The following is a 16,741-nucleotide window of genomic DNA, read 5'->3' as shown; positions in this document are numbered from 1 at the left end:
TTGTTTAATTCAATTAACTTAATATCTCAAGAGATTACTCGAAAATTAAGTTTCAACAATATATCTAAAAGATAGATCAGAAAAAAAAAACACAGATCATCATCATAAAGTTAAAGCAGTATCCATTTCTCAAGATATATAATTATAAGAGGGAGGTATTATTGAACAAACTTTTATCCCAATATCATAAAACCACCGGGCTCTCATCTTCAATACTCAGTCAATAAAAGCATAGTTTAGCATTTTTTTTTGAAACATAGTTATATTTTTTTAAGCGTCAAGACTATCTACTCACATTAAAACATAAAAAAAAAATTTACAATTTTATTTTGCGTACGCCTCAAACTCGAACTATAAATATAAAAAACGTAAACACCAGCTCACAAAGGCCCAAATTCAATCCCCACGCGGGTCGACCCCGACGGACTTGAGCGACTCCGCGCTTTTCGGGCCGCTAAACGGGTTAGCCCGGGTCGGGTCGGATGACACCCCGGACTTAACCCGATCCCCATCAATCTGGATGTGGGCCAGCCTTCGGAAAAAGGACTTTTTGATGAGCTTCTCGGATTCGGACAGCGCCCAATCCGGCTCCGAAACCACGGGCATCTCCTCGCGGCGCTTCTTGCTGAAGGAGACGGTCGGGCTGTGGACGATCTGCTGCTTCACGGTGTGGACACCGAAGAGCCCGACGAGGGCCACGAAGCCCCATATCGCGTATATGGGTATCATATCTGCATTGCTATTCTCCAACAAAATATTACATTGTTACTTTGTTTTCATATCAAATGTTTGGAATCGGCTACATAAATCTTATTCTTCCGCTCCATTCATATAGGGATATATGGTGTCCTTAAAAAAATAATAAGCAACCAAATAATAATTTCTTTTGTTGCATTTTGTCCTCCATCAAATTCTCTTCAATATGCATGAGGGGAAAAAAAAGATTTTGAGTACGAATTTTTAGAGATTTAGCAAGCTTCAAAATACAAGCTACGAACCAAAAAAAAAAAACCTTGTAGTATCATTGTTGTTCAATTGTTACAGATAACCCCCTACTTAATTTTTTTGACTCTTTTATCCTCTGATAGACTTAATAATATCACCAATGATGAAGGATTCAAAATGTTTTAATCTAGGTCGTATATATGCAAAAGATAAAACTACACGGATTGTGAGTTCAAAACAACAATTAAACTCATTCTCATTTTGACACCACCGAAGTATTTTTTTTAAACACTCTAATACAATAAAGTTTCTGTACAATTTCACTTTTGACACCGCCGTCAGATTTAATTTGTTTATACAAACGTTAAATTTGTACCGGTAATTAGAATATATGGCAACTGGGTACAATTGATCTAGACTTATTTTCGTATGGTACAAATTTAACAGATAGAAGTATGGGCGGATTTAGGAAAATGATAGGGACACACCCTCAACCATAACTTCAACCACATCCCTCTCTCATTTGCTATAGTGCATCGGACCCAATATGGGATTTTAAAATTTTAAAATCCCATGTGAGCTCGGTGCACTATAGCAAATGAGAGAGGGGATGTGGTTGGAATTGTGGTTGGGGGTGTGCCCCTAGTGCCACCCGCGGAGTTATCAGAATGAAATAAGATTAAAACTTTGAGATATAAAAATATTAAAAATAAAAAAACTTTGTCGCGTCAAAGTGAAAAACAGATAAACTTTGAGGTACCGCAGTGTAAATAAGCTTAAAGATTATTTTTGCAATTCTGAGGAAACGAGACAAGATAAATTACGCACAATGTCTTACTAGCATGTTTCTCGCCTTGGTTCATCAAATCCCCCGCCGCCGGTGAATTTAGCTTCATCCTCGGCGCCGTCACGGTCACAAATGGGCGGCGCTGGTCAGCAACGGACCTCCACAACTTCTACAAAATTTCCAATAATAATAATAATAATGCAACAAATTTTTATTGCATTAGTCCCCTTCATCATTTATACATCGAAATCTAGCCCCCCAGATCTTTCATATACTGGAACTAGTCTTCCGAATTTTGATACTAGCCCTACAAAATTTTAATTGTTTTGAAATTAGTCCCCAAAATCTTTTAAATGATTTAAAAGATTTGACGGGCTAATTTCAAAACATGAAAGATTTTTGGGGGTGTGGCTAAAAAACAAAAGAGAATCCAACATAAATTACTGGCCATTACTAGTACTCACATTAGCCCTTGAGGCCATGATCAGAGTGAAGACGGTAAGTATATGTTGGTGCTTATAATTTACTTTTAAGTTTTGCCCTTAATTCGTTGGTATTTATAAGCATTTAATAATGGGAAGCAGAAGAGAGGAGGGAATTGTGGAAGTTGATGGGCCTCACTTAAGGTTTGGCGTGAAATGTGGATCCCCTTGACTTGGTTCGGTGGTCAGTTTTTTTTTTTTACCTTTTTTTAAAAAGCCTTCCCTCGTGTGAAAATGAACCAAACAAATCTGGCCCTAAAAAAATGAAAAGTTTCCAGATGATCCAAAATATGGGAACAACAGCGGGGACAGGTGAGGTGTCTCACTCCTATTACATAATGAGCTAGTCATCATTAATGATGACATGTGGACACCTCACCTATCCCCCCTATTGATTTTATATTTTGGGTCCCTATAGCAAAGCTCTGAAAAAATTTTGGGAGTCGGGGAAAAAAAAAGGCCATGTACATATAGAAACAAGTATAGCTAGACATAAACCAAACGAGGTTTAACTGAAAGCTAATCCGTATAGAAACTACTTTAGTCTAATTAAGGCTATGCGTAACTGGATAAAAATTAAACCGGGTAAGTTTCTAAGTTGCTAAACACTCCCTAGGTTTATTGTTGGGCTGTCTTTTTCCCACTAAATTTGTTTAAGGAAGTTGACAAGAAGGTCTTTAGGGGTTGTTTGGTCACTGCGGTTGCAAATGCAGCTCCGATTACGGATGACCTCTGACAAACTCTCAACATAATTTCTACACGTGCAGATATTTCAGACACCCAACCCAAGAACCAGATGTAAAGTCGGGGAAGAAAGCAGCCCCTCATCAATCCTCAACAAACTCATCCAAACACGGATACATATTGACTGTGTGATCACTTAACATCAACAACAAGTATCTTCTAATCTTAGAGTACATTGCCAACACTAATTTGCTATCATTATAACCCAACCATTGATGGCTCCATCTTACAAAGATAAATGGTAAATTTCCCATGATTATATGATGATAAATCCTACCAAAATAGTATCTTCTATTTGAATCAGAAAATACATGCACTTCTCAAATGATAGGATGATAGAGAATCCTAACAAAACATAAACAGACATGAACCCTGCACGCGCACAGATAAACACACTTTCTTCATTCAAATTATGATCAAACAATAATCAAGCGCTCTTAACTTATTCTCAGAAATATCTCGTAAACCAAGATCTAAATGGTAAAAATATATATATATAAAGTTCTTGCTCCAATCAAGACTTTTAAACCACCAACCATAAAAATGAAGTTCCACGATCATGTGTGATAACGTCTTCGAGTTTCATCAATTTATGCACCCAATTTGTTCGACGTCAACTACAAACAAGAAGCTCCCAATATCATCCAACAAATTATTTTCACTTAAACCACTTGAGATCCAATCATCCAAGCGAAGGGAGGTCAAGTACGTGGAGCATTTTTGACAATTCAATACAACTAACATCATTTCAAGGTCTGCTCAACTCCAAACTTAAAATGTTGTGCTACTTAAAACAACTAAATTGTAGGAACGCTTATTTTGCATCATTTTCCTCGGTATTCTCACCATAACGTCGCTTGAACTTTGCGATCTGGCCGAGGCTCTGAGCCATCTGACGCTTAGCCCTGAAATGGTACACTTTACCAACATGGTGAATTTTAGTCATCAGCACGTGCATCAGCCTCCCGCTTTGAGTCACATAAGAAACATACTGCAGCTGAGGATGCATCCCTTTCTTCATGTTTTTGACCTGACAACCAACAAATCATATTAAGTTCCAGGTAATGGTAATTTGATCGTGTACTAAATTTCTGCTGCAATCATAAGTCTGAAGAAAAGTTATACTTATTCAAGTTAAATATGATATAGGACATAATCATAACTTATCATGTCTGAGCTGAGTTACAAAACAAAAGCACATGAGGGTTTATGTTTAGTTCTTTCTTTTCTCCCTTTCTTATTTCGCCAAGAGAACAAGAGGTTTAGTTGATTAGAACCTTGCATCCGTTCATGTTGCGGCTCTCAAACTATTTATCAGAATAGGTCGTCCGGTAATATAATCTCACAATTTAATGGCTAATCACGCTGGGAGGAGATCTTCTCCATCTAGAGTGGAAATATTAGTTCTGGTTACTTCAGGCTGTTTATATACTATGCATTTCTATCTTTTCAATAAACAAGAAGTTTCTTCCATAGTAAAGGCTGTAACAAGCACATGTCTGGAGCCTACTTGATTGATTGCGAATCAGTAACCATTATCGTCAAACCTGATGACCGTATCTCAACCCTTCCAACCCCAACCCCTCTATAAAGATGAAACCAAGCTTAAAATGACTTAATCGATCCCAAGCTCTCAAACCCAATTGATATTCATAAAAAAAATCAAAACATGCTACGTACAATGTTATCAACGCGCAAGGCGCAATGCAGGGCGCAAAATCCCCTTATTCGCAGAATGCACAAGGAATAATACGATGCGCACGCATCAGTGAAGAAAGGCAAGTACGTCAAATTAAAAAAAATGCTTTTTGATTTGGTATAAAATAGTTGTCAAGATAAATAAGTCACATGTTAAACTGCAAAATAAGGTTCTAATTCATAATCATAACACTAGTTAGTAGTTATAACTTATAAGAGAGTTAATGACAACTTAGCATTACCCTTCCGCATTTCCAGTAATTCATCACAATGAAGTTATTTAACAGACTTTTTCTATAAAATCGTACGTTCAGAATTACAAACATTCTATGAAGCAAAATATGTGTAAGCCTTGATTTAAAGATGCTTCAACAGAAAGCAAACACACGTAATCAAGTTAGTATTATTTATAATTGTTGAACATCGCAATATCGAAAAAAATAGCAAGGACTGTTCTAGTCATAGTAATAACGGTAGCAAAAATGGAGGAAAAGAATCGGGTCGTAGACAAAATTTTGGGAAAGAGGAGAATCGGAACAAGAAAATATTGACAAAAGAGCAAGGGGATGAAGAGAAATAAGAGAATGTAGTAGTAATAGCAGAACAGTGAGTCGCATCAAGGTGCGAGGCTCGCGCCTAACTTACCTAATGTGCTCCGCATCTCATGCAGGGTGCAGTTTCAGCGCCCCAAAGTGCCCAATGCCCAAGGTGATTGCCCCGGAGCGCCCAAGGTGATTGCTCCGGGGCACCCGAGATAAGTGGCTACGTATATAATTTCTTTCTAATTTTATTCTATATACTAATATATTTTGTCATATACATAAACAATTAGATGCACCGTGATGGTCACCACCAACCTACTGTTGTGCGCAGCGGAAATTTCGACAGCACCTCCGGTGCGCAAGGTGCACAACAAGAGATTAGATCACAATGAAATTCTCGTTTCTCAAAGGAAACAAGAACCAAAAGCCAGATATCTCATCAAAGTGAGATATCAGCTCTTCCTCTCGTCAGCTCTAAGACTGTGCGTCGAGGGAACCTACAAGCTATTACAAATCACGGCAAGGACATAACTTTTACGTGGTTCGGCAAATAGCCTACGTCCACGGGGCAAGGAGGGGGAGATCTACTATTAGAGGAAGAGATACAATTGGGGTTTACAATCTCACAAATAAGACCCTCTCACAAACTCTCAGATCCCTCACACAAATACTCTCTTAAATGGATACACAAAAAACTAAAAAACAGCGGCTTCGTTTTTCTTCTGCAGTTTCGTCCGCCGCACCCGCTGCCAATTGCTGCTGCAAACTTCAGCCGCCAATGATTTCCCCGTGCTCCTTCACAAATCAGCCGCTACCCCAAAAGAAAAAACCTAAATCACTTGATATATATATAAGACTTGGGTGGACCGCATTATTTGGGTGGGCCTCCTGCAAATCCGCGCTCACAATTCTCCATCTCGGTGAAGTTTCTTTCAAAACTGAGCCGACACCAAAGCATCCAAAAGTCCCACTTGTTCGACAACAAGTCGGGAACCCGAACGAGAGTCCAAACAATCTCACCCCATCAAAATCAACTCACCAAACCGGCTGCATCATAAAGACTGCCTACGTATCCTCTTGCCCAAGGAATCAAGCCGTCCGTAGTTCATCCAATGGCCTCGAAAGGCCTCAACATCGAAGAATGTTCAAAAGCTCCAAACAATGATCAAACTTAACACCTGAAACAACTTTGGTCAACATATCTGCAGGGTTGTCCTTCGTGTGGATCTTCTCCAACATGACGTCTCCTTCATCCAAAACGTCACGAACAAAATGAAATCTGACATCGATATGCTTCGTGCGTGCATGATAAACCTGGTTCTTCGCCAAATAAATAGCTGACATGCTATCACAATATACCCGAAGAGTCTCCTGTGCAATCCCCAAGTTCTCCAATAATCCCTGCAACCACAAAGCCTCCTTCACAGCTTCAGTCAACGCCATATACTCTGCCTCCGTAGTGGAGAGAGCCACTGTAGACTGAAGTGTGCATCTCCAACACACCGGTGCTCCTGCTAGTGTAAACACATATCCGCTAGTAGACCGGCGCTTATCCAAATCCCCCGCATAATCAGAATCCACGTAACCAATACAATCCTGCCCGTTCTTCCCATTCTTCTCGAACACCAAACCAACATCCACGGTCCCTTTAATATACCGTAGAATCCACTTCACGGCCTCCCAATGACCCTTCCCGAGGTCGTGCATGTATCTAGATACCATGCTCACGGCCTGTGACAAATCTGACCTTGTACACACCATCGCATACATCAAGCTACCCACAACATTAGCATATGGAACTTTGGACATGTATTCACGAACTGAAACAGGTGACATCTTAGCTGATAGCTTAAAGTAGGGAGCTAATGGAGTACTCACCGTCTTGGTATTGCCATTATAACTGAATTTCTTTAGTATCTTCTGTAAGTAACTCCTCTGTGTCACCTTTAACCTCCCTTTCACCCTGTCTCTCTCAATCTCCATACCCAATATCTTCTTTGCTTCTCCAAGATCCTTCATCTCAAATTCGGATGACAGTTCATTTTTTAACTTTTTAATAGCTGAAGTATTCCTGGAAGCTATGAGCATATCGTCAACATATAACAGCAAATAGATATACTCACCATTCTGTAGCTTATGCATATAAACACACGGGTCATATGGGCTCCTCGTGTACCCTCGGCCAATCATAAAACCGTCAAATCTCTTGTACCATTGTCGTGGCGATTGCTTCAATCCGTAAAGTGACTTCTTCAGCTTGCATACTAATTCTTCCTTTCCTGCAGCTTTGAACCCCATAGGTTGTGTCATGTAGATCTCCTCTTCTAAATCTCCATGTAGAAAGGCTGTTTTCACATCCATCTGGACCAAATCCAAATCCAGTTGTGCCACCAATGCCAATAAAATACGAATCGACGAATGCTTTACAACATGTGAGAATACCTCGTTGTAATCAACGCCCTCAAGCTGTGTATAACCCTTGACAACCAATCTGGCTTTGTACCGAATGTTCCCAATAGAAGATCCTTCTTTCTTTGCATATACCCACTTGCATCCAATAACCTTCTTACCCTTCGGTAGTTTTGCAAGTTCCCAAGTGCCGTTCTTATGAAGAGACTGCATCTCCTCCTCCATGGATTCCCTCCACCTAATCGAATCAGAGCTTGACTCTGCTTCCTTAAATGTAGAAGGAACCAAATCATCAACGACTAATCAGAGCTTGACTCTGCTTCCTTAAATGTAGAAGGAACCAAATCATCAACGACTTCTGCTGATAAAGCATATGCAACCATGACATCGTCATATCTAGCTGGCCGACGAATGTTTCTTCTTGGTCTATTAGCTGCAATGGACTCCTGAACATGACCCTGTTCCTGAGTCCCAACATCCACTGTATCCTCTAAATGCCCGGCTGTCATCTCATCTCCTTCCAGTGTCACCTCTGTAGGAGCCTCGATGGATACAATGCTCTCTGGAGTGGGTGGAGTCACATCATCCTCCACCTGCTGCGATATCTCCTGAATCTGGTCTTCCTCCACCTGCTGAGGAACTTGAGGCTTCATCATGTACGCCTCGTCAAATGTGACATCCCTGCTAATAACTATCTTCTTGTCTTGTGGATCCCATAACTTGAAGCCTTTAACTCCATCTCTAAATCCCACAAAGACTGCTTTCTTCGCTCTCGGATTCAATTTACCATCACTGACATGGTAATAAGCAGGGCACCCAAATATCCGAAGCGACTCATAGTCACTAGCTACCGAACCAGACCAGCGCTCCAACGGAGTCTTCCCCTGTATCACAGTGCACGACAACCTATTCACGAGATGGCTCGTATAAACCAACGCTTCGGCCCAAAAAGATCTTGATAATCCACTTTGTGTCGTCATACATCGCACCTTCTCTAGCAATGTACGGTTCAACCTTTCAGCCATCCCGTTCTGTTGCGATGTCTCACGTACTGTGAAGTGTCGTCTAATGCCGTGATCCCGACAAAACTGCAGAAACGGATCACTCTTATACTCTCCACCATTATCAGAACGTAGAGTCTTTACCTTTCTACCTGTCTGCAGCTCCACTTTCTTCTTCCACTCCACAAAAATATCCAGAACCTGATGTTTATGCTTCATCGGGTATACCTAATTTCTCCTGGAATAGTCATCAATGAAAGTGACAAAATAGTTGGCCCCACCAAGTGATGTGTGCTTGGAAGGGTCCCAAACATCTTTGTGAATATAGTCCAATATACCTTGGGTATTGTGAATAGCGGTGCCAAATTTCACTCTTGTCTTCTTCCCAAGTATGCAATGTTCACACAGCTCCATCTTACAAGTCTTCGCACCCTTCAATAGCCCCTGCTTCGCCAATACCTGTAGGGACTTATCACCAGTGTGTCCCAATCTCATGTGTCATAAGCTGGTAGTATCTTCCTCTGTGGTAATAGAAGCTGCCAGACCCCCTGTTACTGTCTTGCCCTTCAAGTAGTCAATGTTGTTTTCCCTAACACCTCGCATCACCACCATGGACCCCTTTGTGACCTTCAGAGTAGCATTCTCCAAGATCACCTTATAGCCAGCTGCCTCCAAAGTTCCAAACGAAATGATATTCTTCATCAATTGAGGAACGAATCTCACTTCCTTCAGGTCCCGAGTTACCCCGTCACACATCCGGATCTGTACTGTACCAATACCATCAATAGGGCATACGTGATCATTACTCATGAACACAACATCCCCTCTTTCCAACTCCTCAAAGCTGGAGAACCACTCCCTCCTAGGGCAAATATGGTATGTAGCACCAGAATCCATCATCCACTCCGTAGAGTCAGCGTAACAAACTAACGGTAGTGCAGAGCAGGAATAGCCTGAAGAATCTGTATCTGAATTATCGTCACTAGCCTTGACAACATTCACTTTCGAAGCTTGTACAGCTTTCCCTTTATTCTTCCCAGCTTTGTCTTTCAACTTTGGGCAGTCGTTCTTCCAATGTCCTTCTTCTTTGCAAAAGCGACATTGATTCCTACCAATATTTCTATGGCCACCTCTTGACTTCGATCTTGAGCGATCACCTGGACGACGGTTTGGACCACGACCTCGAACTGCTAATGCATCTCCCGATGCCTTCTCAGAGGGTTCGTCATCACTCTTCCTCAACTCACAATTCACCAAAGCTGAGGTCACCTCCTTGTAGCTAACCGTAGTTCTTCCATTTATCATAGTGAGAACAAACATTCCAAAATCATCCTCCGGCAACGAACACAATAGTAGCATCGCCTTGTCTTTATCCTCAACCATGATATCTACATTGGCCATATCTGAAATTAGCTTCGTGAAGTTGTTAACATGCTCCCGAATGGAAACTCCCCTCTTCATCTTGAATTGGTAAAACTTCTTCTTCAAGTGAAGCTGATTCTCAATGCTCTTCGTCAGATACTTCTCATTGAGTGTTTCCCACATTCTCTTCGCCGACGTCTCGTTCATTACGTCATAAATGAGATCCGGCGTCAAGCATGACCGAATTACTCCACAAGCCCTACTATTCATTTTCTTCCAAACATTGTCCTCCATATCAGCGGGTTTCTCTTGTAACTCAAGAGTCTCCTCTAAATTTTGTGCATCCAAGGCGTCCATCACCTGACACATCCACAAACCGAAATTGATCTTGCCGTCGAACTTCGGAACATCAATTTTTGTATTATTGATGCTCAGACTCTGTATCGCCTTCGAAAGAGACGATCCCGATGTGCTTGTTTCACCCATGTTGTCGATCTAATCTTCAATTAAGAATCCTTCAGAGAATCCTTCGAACAAGCCCCAAATCCAACCTGGCTCTGATACCACTTGTTGTGCGCAGCGGAAATTTCGGCAGCACCTCCGGTGCGCAAGGTGCACAACAAGAGATTAGATCACAATGAAATTCTCGTTTCTCAAAGGAAACAAGAACCAAAAGCCAGATATCTCATCAAAGTGAGATATCAGCTCTTCCTCTCGTCGGCTCTAAGACTGTGCGTCGAGGGAACCTACAAGCTATTACAAATCACGACAAGGACACAACTTTTACGTGGTTCGGCAAATAGCCTACGTCCACGGGGCAAGGAGGGGGAGATCTACTATTAGAGGGAGAGATACAATTGGGGTTTACAATCTCACAAATAAGACCCTCTCACAAACTCTCAGATTCCTCACACAAATACTCTCTCAAAGGGATGCACAAATCAAAGAACAACTACAAAAAAAAAACTTTGCTTCTTCTCTATGAATGACCGCCAAATTTCTCTGCACGTTGCCCTGCTTTTTCACCTGCACCCGCTGCCAATTGCTGCTACAAACTTCAGCCGCCAATGATTTCCCTGTGCTCCTTCACAAATCAGCCGCTACCCCAAAAGAAAAAACCTAAATCACTTAATATATATATATAAGACTTGGTGGGCCGCATTATTTGGGTGGGCCTCCTGCAAATCCGCGCTCACACCTACCACACGATCATATCCAAATGCAGAATAATAACTTATGATTTCTACATTTTCTCTCGCTTGGGATTTGTCTAATTTTCCCTCTTCGGATTGGTTTAGGTTTCAGCCTTTGTGGGTTTGATTTCAATAATATGTCCATTTCAAACATAATCATTCAATAGTATCAAACAATGTGGGAACTACTTTGTTATTGTTTTGACCTCTGCAATAGAAATAAGTTAGGATGTCATCAAATATTCAAAGCATTCAATTTGCATGTAATTGAGGATAGGCGACGTGTTCTATCACCATATTCACAATTCGGCAATAGTACAGGGGGTCTATCTATAACAATCGAATTAGAGAACTTCTATCTACAATTCCACAATAGTTATATGGTGGAAAATTCTTAAAAAATCATAAATATATGTAAGGATAATATAATTGAAAATAATAATGTGTTTAAAAGACATCGAGGATCTTTTACCACTGAGGGCATGGGTAACTCAATCATGGAATGATTTCTCAAAATTGCTCAAGTATCTTCTACCATCGAGAGTGAGGGTGACTCGCAACTATCATCATCATCACCACCGAAATTTGAAGTCAAGAAGAATGTTGTTGTAAACAATATATTCTAATTTGAAAGTTGATATTGAAACTCTTAATATGTACGGGAAATATAAATTGATAGTAATCAACTATGCAAAAAAAAAAATCACATTTTATCATATTTAACTATTAAAATTTTAAGCCTCCCTCCCAATTTTCCTACGTCTGCTATTGTCTATAGCATGAAGATTTGTTTCAGTTGAATTGTTCCTATATTATATCAAGATTGGATTCCCAAACCTTATAAAAGATTAACAATTTCATCAACAAGATCTCACTGAACTATGCATAATTGTATTTCAATATGTAAAATAAGAATTTTTTGGCAACAAAGAGGTTCCATTTGCATCATGTACATATTCGTTTACCAATCAATCAATCACAGCGAAAAAAAATAAAAATAGCAAAAAAAGATGAAAAATTTACCTTGAAAAGAGAAACGGGCTATAGTGAAGAAGTGGCGACTGGAGATGCGTCGACGTCGATGTGCCTACAACCTACAGTAGTAGCCAAGGAGGGCTGGGCAACGAAGAGGAAGAGGCGGCGAAGAAAAGCTGAGTAGGTGGCTCGAGGAGGCATAGTGATCGGCCTGAGGACGAGGCGGCGAAGAAGAGAAGGTAAAAAGCGTAAAGTCACGTAACGGTGAGGCATCGCTAAGGCTATTTCGGGCTATTGCGACAAAATAACGGTAAAAAGCGTAAAGTCAAATAGCGGTCTAATTTAGATATGTATAAATACTAAAAAAATTTAAAAAAAATCTAAGAAATCTAAAAGTACATATTGGATGATTTAAAGATATCCTAAATATAAAATAGACATGTAACCATCACGTAACACCGAAGATGACTGGAGTAGTCAAAAAGTCGTTATCTTCGAGAAGAAGAGCTTAGCGGTGACAGGACTACCCTAAGAGGAGCTCACGGTGAAGGAGGTGAGAGGAAGTATTAAGCTAGGTGCCAGAGACTATAAGAGATGGCGGGATTATGCTGAAAATCACAGGACGGTGGAATGCAATGATTAATGATTGAGTTTAATTCTAAGAAAATAAACCTCAAACCGCTTCTAAATAGCAGTCAAAAAGCAAATTTCGAATGTAATCGCTCACTATTTACCGTTATGACACACTATTGGTTGCTTTTACGAACAGACATATTCCGTAATATATCACCGCTATTACGTGATAGCATAGCGGGCGATAGTGTCGCGGGAATGGACCGCTAACGCTATTAGCGTCGCTATTACGGGGCTATTTATCGCTATTTATAACAGTGGTCGGGTCTCTCAATAAAAATCTATTTTTTTGTAATTTCTAGGTTGGGTTAGGCAGATTTTAACTTTTTTTTTGCTCACAACACTACGCAGCCCGCTTAGCCCTAGGCGACGTGGACGCCTAGCATGGCAACTTAGGCCAAAATTAGGTCTTGAGCTTTACCTATGCCTAGGAGGGCGCTTAGACGTCCGCCTTAACAGCTTTTTGTAACATTGCTAAACGGATTACTCAGGTCGACCCATTTATGACCCATACCCACTTATTACGACCTATATCCAACAATAACGGGTCAGCTTGAATTAATGGGTCGGGTCAAAATTTGTCATCCCTATAAAGAGTAAGGCGCAATGGGGGTGCAAAGTCCCTTTACACACGCCATGTGGAAGACTCAATTAAAACATTGCGCGTCACCTCAAACGGACCTTTTTCCAACATAAGAAAACCAAGCATGGAGCAACGTGTTTATAGATTTTCTAATAAAAAAGACTTCAATAAATATATTTTCACCTACTAAATACAAATTAATCATACTTTTATATTTACATAATTTTAAATTGCTTTTTTTCATTTGTAGCTAAGCTCACTGATACTACCGGATTCTCATAATTTCGCAAATAAATTAGTAGCTAAAAACCACAACTCTTAACCACAACGCTTACCGTGTCAAAGCATTTCGTGGTAAGGTGCGCAATTCATAACACTGAAAAGTATATTTCTTCAATCATAATCGTTTATCAAGCGGTTTTGACTTATCGTGAGTAAACAAAATACGTATAGTTCTATGAGAGAGTATGGTGATAGTATTATTCAGAATAAATTATAACCATTCTAGATACAAAAAGGATTGCTTTTGATTTGCTAAGTAATGACTGCCAAAGAAAAAAAATAGAGAGGATCTGAATGTGACATTGCTTGCCCCTTGAAGGAAGATAAGATACAGGAAGCGTCTATTTATAATTGATAACTATTTTTTTTTCATATACCATAATCTAGGGCGAATCTATTCACATTCTAAGGTTGCAATTGCACCCCTAGACATTTACAAATTTGCATGTACACTCAGGCAAAACTTTACGACCCACCCCCCCAAATAAAGTAAAAATTGCACCCTAAAGCCCAAAAAACTAAATAAATTAGTAACAATTTGAATTAATTTCATTGAAAAGTAAAATCTCATTTAAAGTTCTAGCAAAAAGCTTTATTGAGTACATTCTCATTACGTATAATAGCTTTATAATGTTATATTTTTATCTCTAGATAAATAGACACTTGCCCCCCACCCACCCTCAAAAAAAGGAAAATTTTCTGGATCCGCCACTAACCATAATATATTTCATGCAAATCTAGGGATATACACTAATTTCTGCTTCTGCAATGATAAATGGTGGAGCAACCTATAAGAAACAAGCAAGTGCAGCTTCTTATGAGTTAATGAGTACTCTTGGATGTTGGAATTGAAGAAACAACATGAATTAGTGCTCAGGTTATGCAATTCAGCAACCTATTGGATTGCATAAATCATAGAATATGTTCATCGTTTGCTGATATCAGAAAGTGGACATTAGGTTCTTGGGAAATTCCTCTATTAAAATCCTTCTGTGCCTTCATTATTTCTAGGGTACTTTAAGGCAATGACTCCTAAAGTTTAGATACTTACGTGGGTAGGAGAAAGCTAGATTGAATACGAAGAAAGTGTCGAGTAAGAAAGAGGTAGCTATAATGGCCTTATTTTCAACATTTAAAAGCCATGGACTCCTAAAGTTACAGATTCTAACATGGCAAGGAGCAAAGACAGATTGAGTACTAAGACATTTTTAACTAGATTCTCGCAAAACTTTTTACCCTTTTACCCTTTTTATGAATTACAAAAATCATTTTTTAAAATGCAATCCGTATAAGAAATGCAAAAAAAACATCACCTCGTTAATCTGTTAAATATTTGATTAATACTTGCAAAATGATCACGTAGGGCACATACACGTAGTTTAAGGGGGAAGATAGGTAAGTGATACTTCTGGGGGCAACTTGAGAGTTCACCAATAAGGGAGAAGATAGGAAATTAATACTTTTGGGGAGGCAAGTTGAAAGTTCACCAATACTTTAAGGGGGAAATGATCATTTTGTCCAATAATCTTTGATGAAAAGAGCCAAAGAGGGTGCATGAAGGAGGATGCTTTCTATGCAAAACCTTAAAAGACAAACAAATATGAACCCAACTGTGTCTGCATTTCAAGATCTTTGACATATACTATTTTAATATGACATTAAGGATTATAAACTCCTAACATGTTACATGCCTATAATTACTTAAAAATAAACAATGATACATAAACATACAAACAAATAAGAACTGTTTTAATTTTTAAATTTTATATTGTAACATCTAAATTACACAAAAAAAAGTTATAGGTGAAAAGCCTAAAGATATATCCGATCAAATGATAGAAAATATGTTAAACATATCCAACCAAATGAGATGAATTGGATCACGGATTGCATATATGCAACCAAGGGAACCCCGAAGGCAAATGATGTACATCCATTCAAGTGGATGTAAGATCCAAAGTAGTTTGGTTACGTAAAGAATAGTCGATATCTAGCGTGTAAAACCTTGATAAATTCCACAACAGACAAGTTATTCTAAAGAAAACATCATAATGCTGAATTTGGCTGAGCAACAAGAAAAAGTGGAGAAGTACTCCAGCTTTGAAGTAAAATCACCTTAAGTAAAATGTGGAAACGGTCAGGGTCATCGAGGAGTAGGGGTGGCAAACGGGTTGGGTCAGGTCGGGTTTGTCCGGGTCAATTTCGACCGACCCATATAACCTTAACCTGAGCCTGACCCAGTCTATTAAACGGGTTACCTAACCCAACCTAACCCGAGTTACCCGAGTGACCCATATACTGTTACATTTACATAATTCTCTGTTGTTAGAAGTTCAAAAAGCAATTTGGTTCACACAAAAAAGGTTCAGTGGTACGCTTAAGATTAATAAAATGCAAAATGAATCCGATAGGTATCAACTAATCATGTACCATATTTCTACATGATTGAAATGTCTAGTAACTTAGGTCCAAGTTCTATTTGTTTCAAGTTTCATTCAAGCATAAAATCAAACAGATGGGAAGCAAACAGACAGATGCCATGAAATCGTCTTTATCTTAACTCCAATTTCAAAACAGAAGCTTTTACTCATATGAAGCCAAGCTGATGACTCATTTTCCAAGGAGCAGCAAAGCAACCAAAAGACCGCACACTAATGAAAACAAGATGGAACCCCAAATAAACAAGAGACTAACATGAACCTAACTTCAATTTCGATCAGGTTTGAGAGAACTACCGGCAATGAACCTCAAGATCTCAGCTACGACCCCAATTGGAGCTGTTCTTATTTAGGGTTTATCCGATGGGCGAGAGAAACGAGCAGAAGGAAGACGCAGGATTATAGGAAAATGACTTGAGAACCCAAAATAGGGGAACAAGGGAGGGACAGATGAGGTGTCTCCTCCTTATTGCCATATTTGCTATATCCACTCCCAAACAGTAACTTTGGGAGTTGGATTGCCGAAAATGCCCTTTTGGACTTGGCCTGGTTTGGTTTGGGAGAAGGACAATTTAGTCCTCACACACCCCCAAAGTTACTGTTTGGGAGTGTGGTTTGGGAGAAGGACAATTTAGTCCTCACACACCCCCAAAGTTACTGTTTGGGA

General features: G+C 39.6%; 2 protein-coding genes across 4 annotated transcripts; both read right to left on the bottom strand.

Annotated features, from left to right (window-relative positions):
- On the bottom strand, positions 207-2,238 carry LOC109824647. The gene is made up of 3 exons (XM_020391281.1): positions 2,197-2,238; positions 1,774-1,901; positions 207-739 (listed from the first exon to the last, which is right to left on the bottom strand). The coding sequence occupies exons 1-3, from the start codon at positions 2,212-2,214 to the stop codon at positions 397-399; spliced, it is 489 nt and encodes a 162-aa protein (XP_020246870.1). The 5' UTR covers positions 2,215-2,238; the 3' UTR covers positions 207-396.
- On the bottom strand, positions 3,433-16,501 carry LOC109824513. 3 transcript variants are annotated; one of them, XM_020391130.1, is made up of 3 exons: positions 16,372-16,501; positions 16,175-16,287; positions 3,433-3,988 (listed from the first exon to the last, which is right to left on the bottom strand). In XM_020391130.1, exons 2-3 carry the CDS (start codon positions 16,175-16,177, stop codon positions 3,773-3,775), a joined length of 219 nt encoding a protein of 72 aa, XP_020246719.1. In that variant the 5' UTR covers positions 16,178-16,287; positions 16,372-16,501; the 3' UTR covers positions 3,433-3,772. The 3 variants fall into 3 exon arrangements, with proteins under 3 accessions (XP_020246719.1, XP_020246720.1, XP_020246721.1); XM_020391131.1 differs by lacking the exon at positions 16,175-16,287 and having other exon boundaries at positions 16,372-16,492; XM_020391132.1 differs by lacking the exons at positions 16,175-16,287; positions 16,372-16,501 and adding an exon at positions 12,187-12,319.

This window comes from Asparagus officinalis, chromosome 9, assembly GCF_001876935.1.
Source record: "Asparagus officinalis chromosome 9, Aspof.V1, whole genome shotgun sequence".
Taxonomy (NCBI): domain Eukaryota; kingdom Viridiplantae; phylum Streptophyta; class Magnoliopsida; order Asparagales; family Asparagaceae; genus Asparagus; species Asparagus officinalis.
This window is presented reverse-complemented; position numbering and strand designations above follow the sequence as displayed.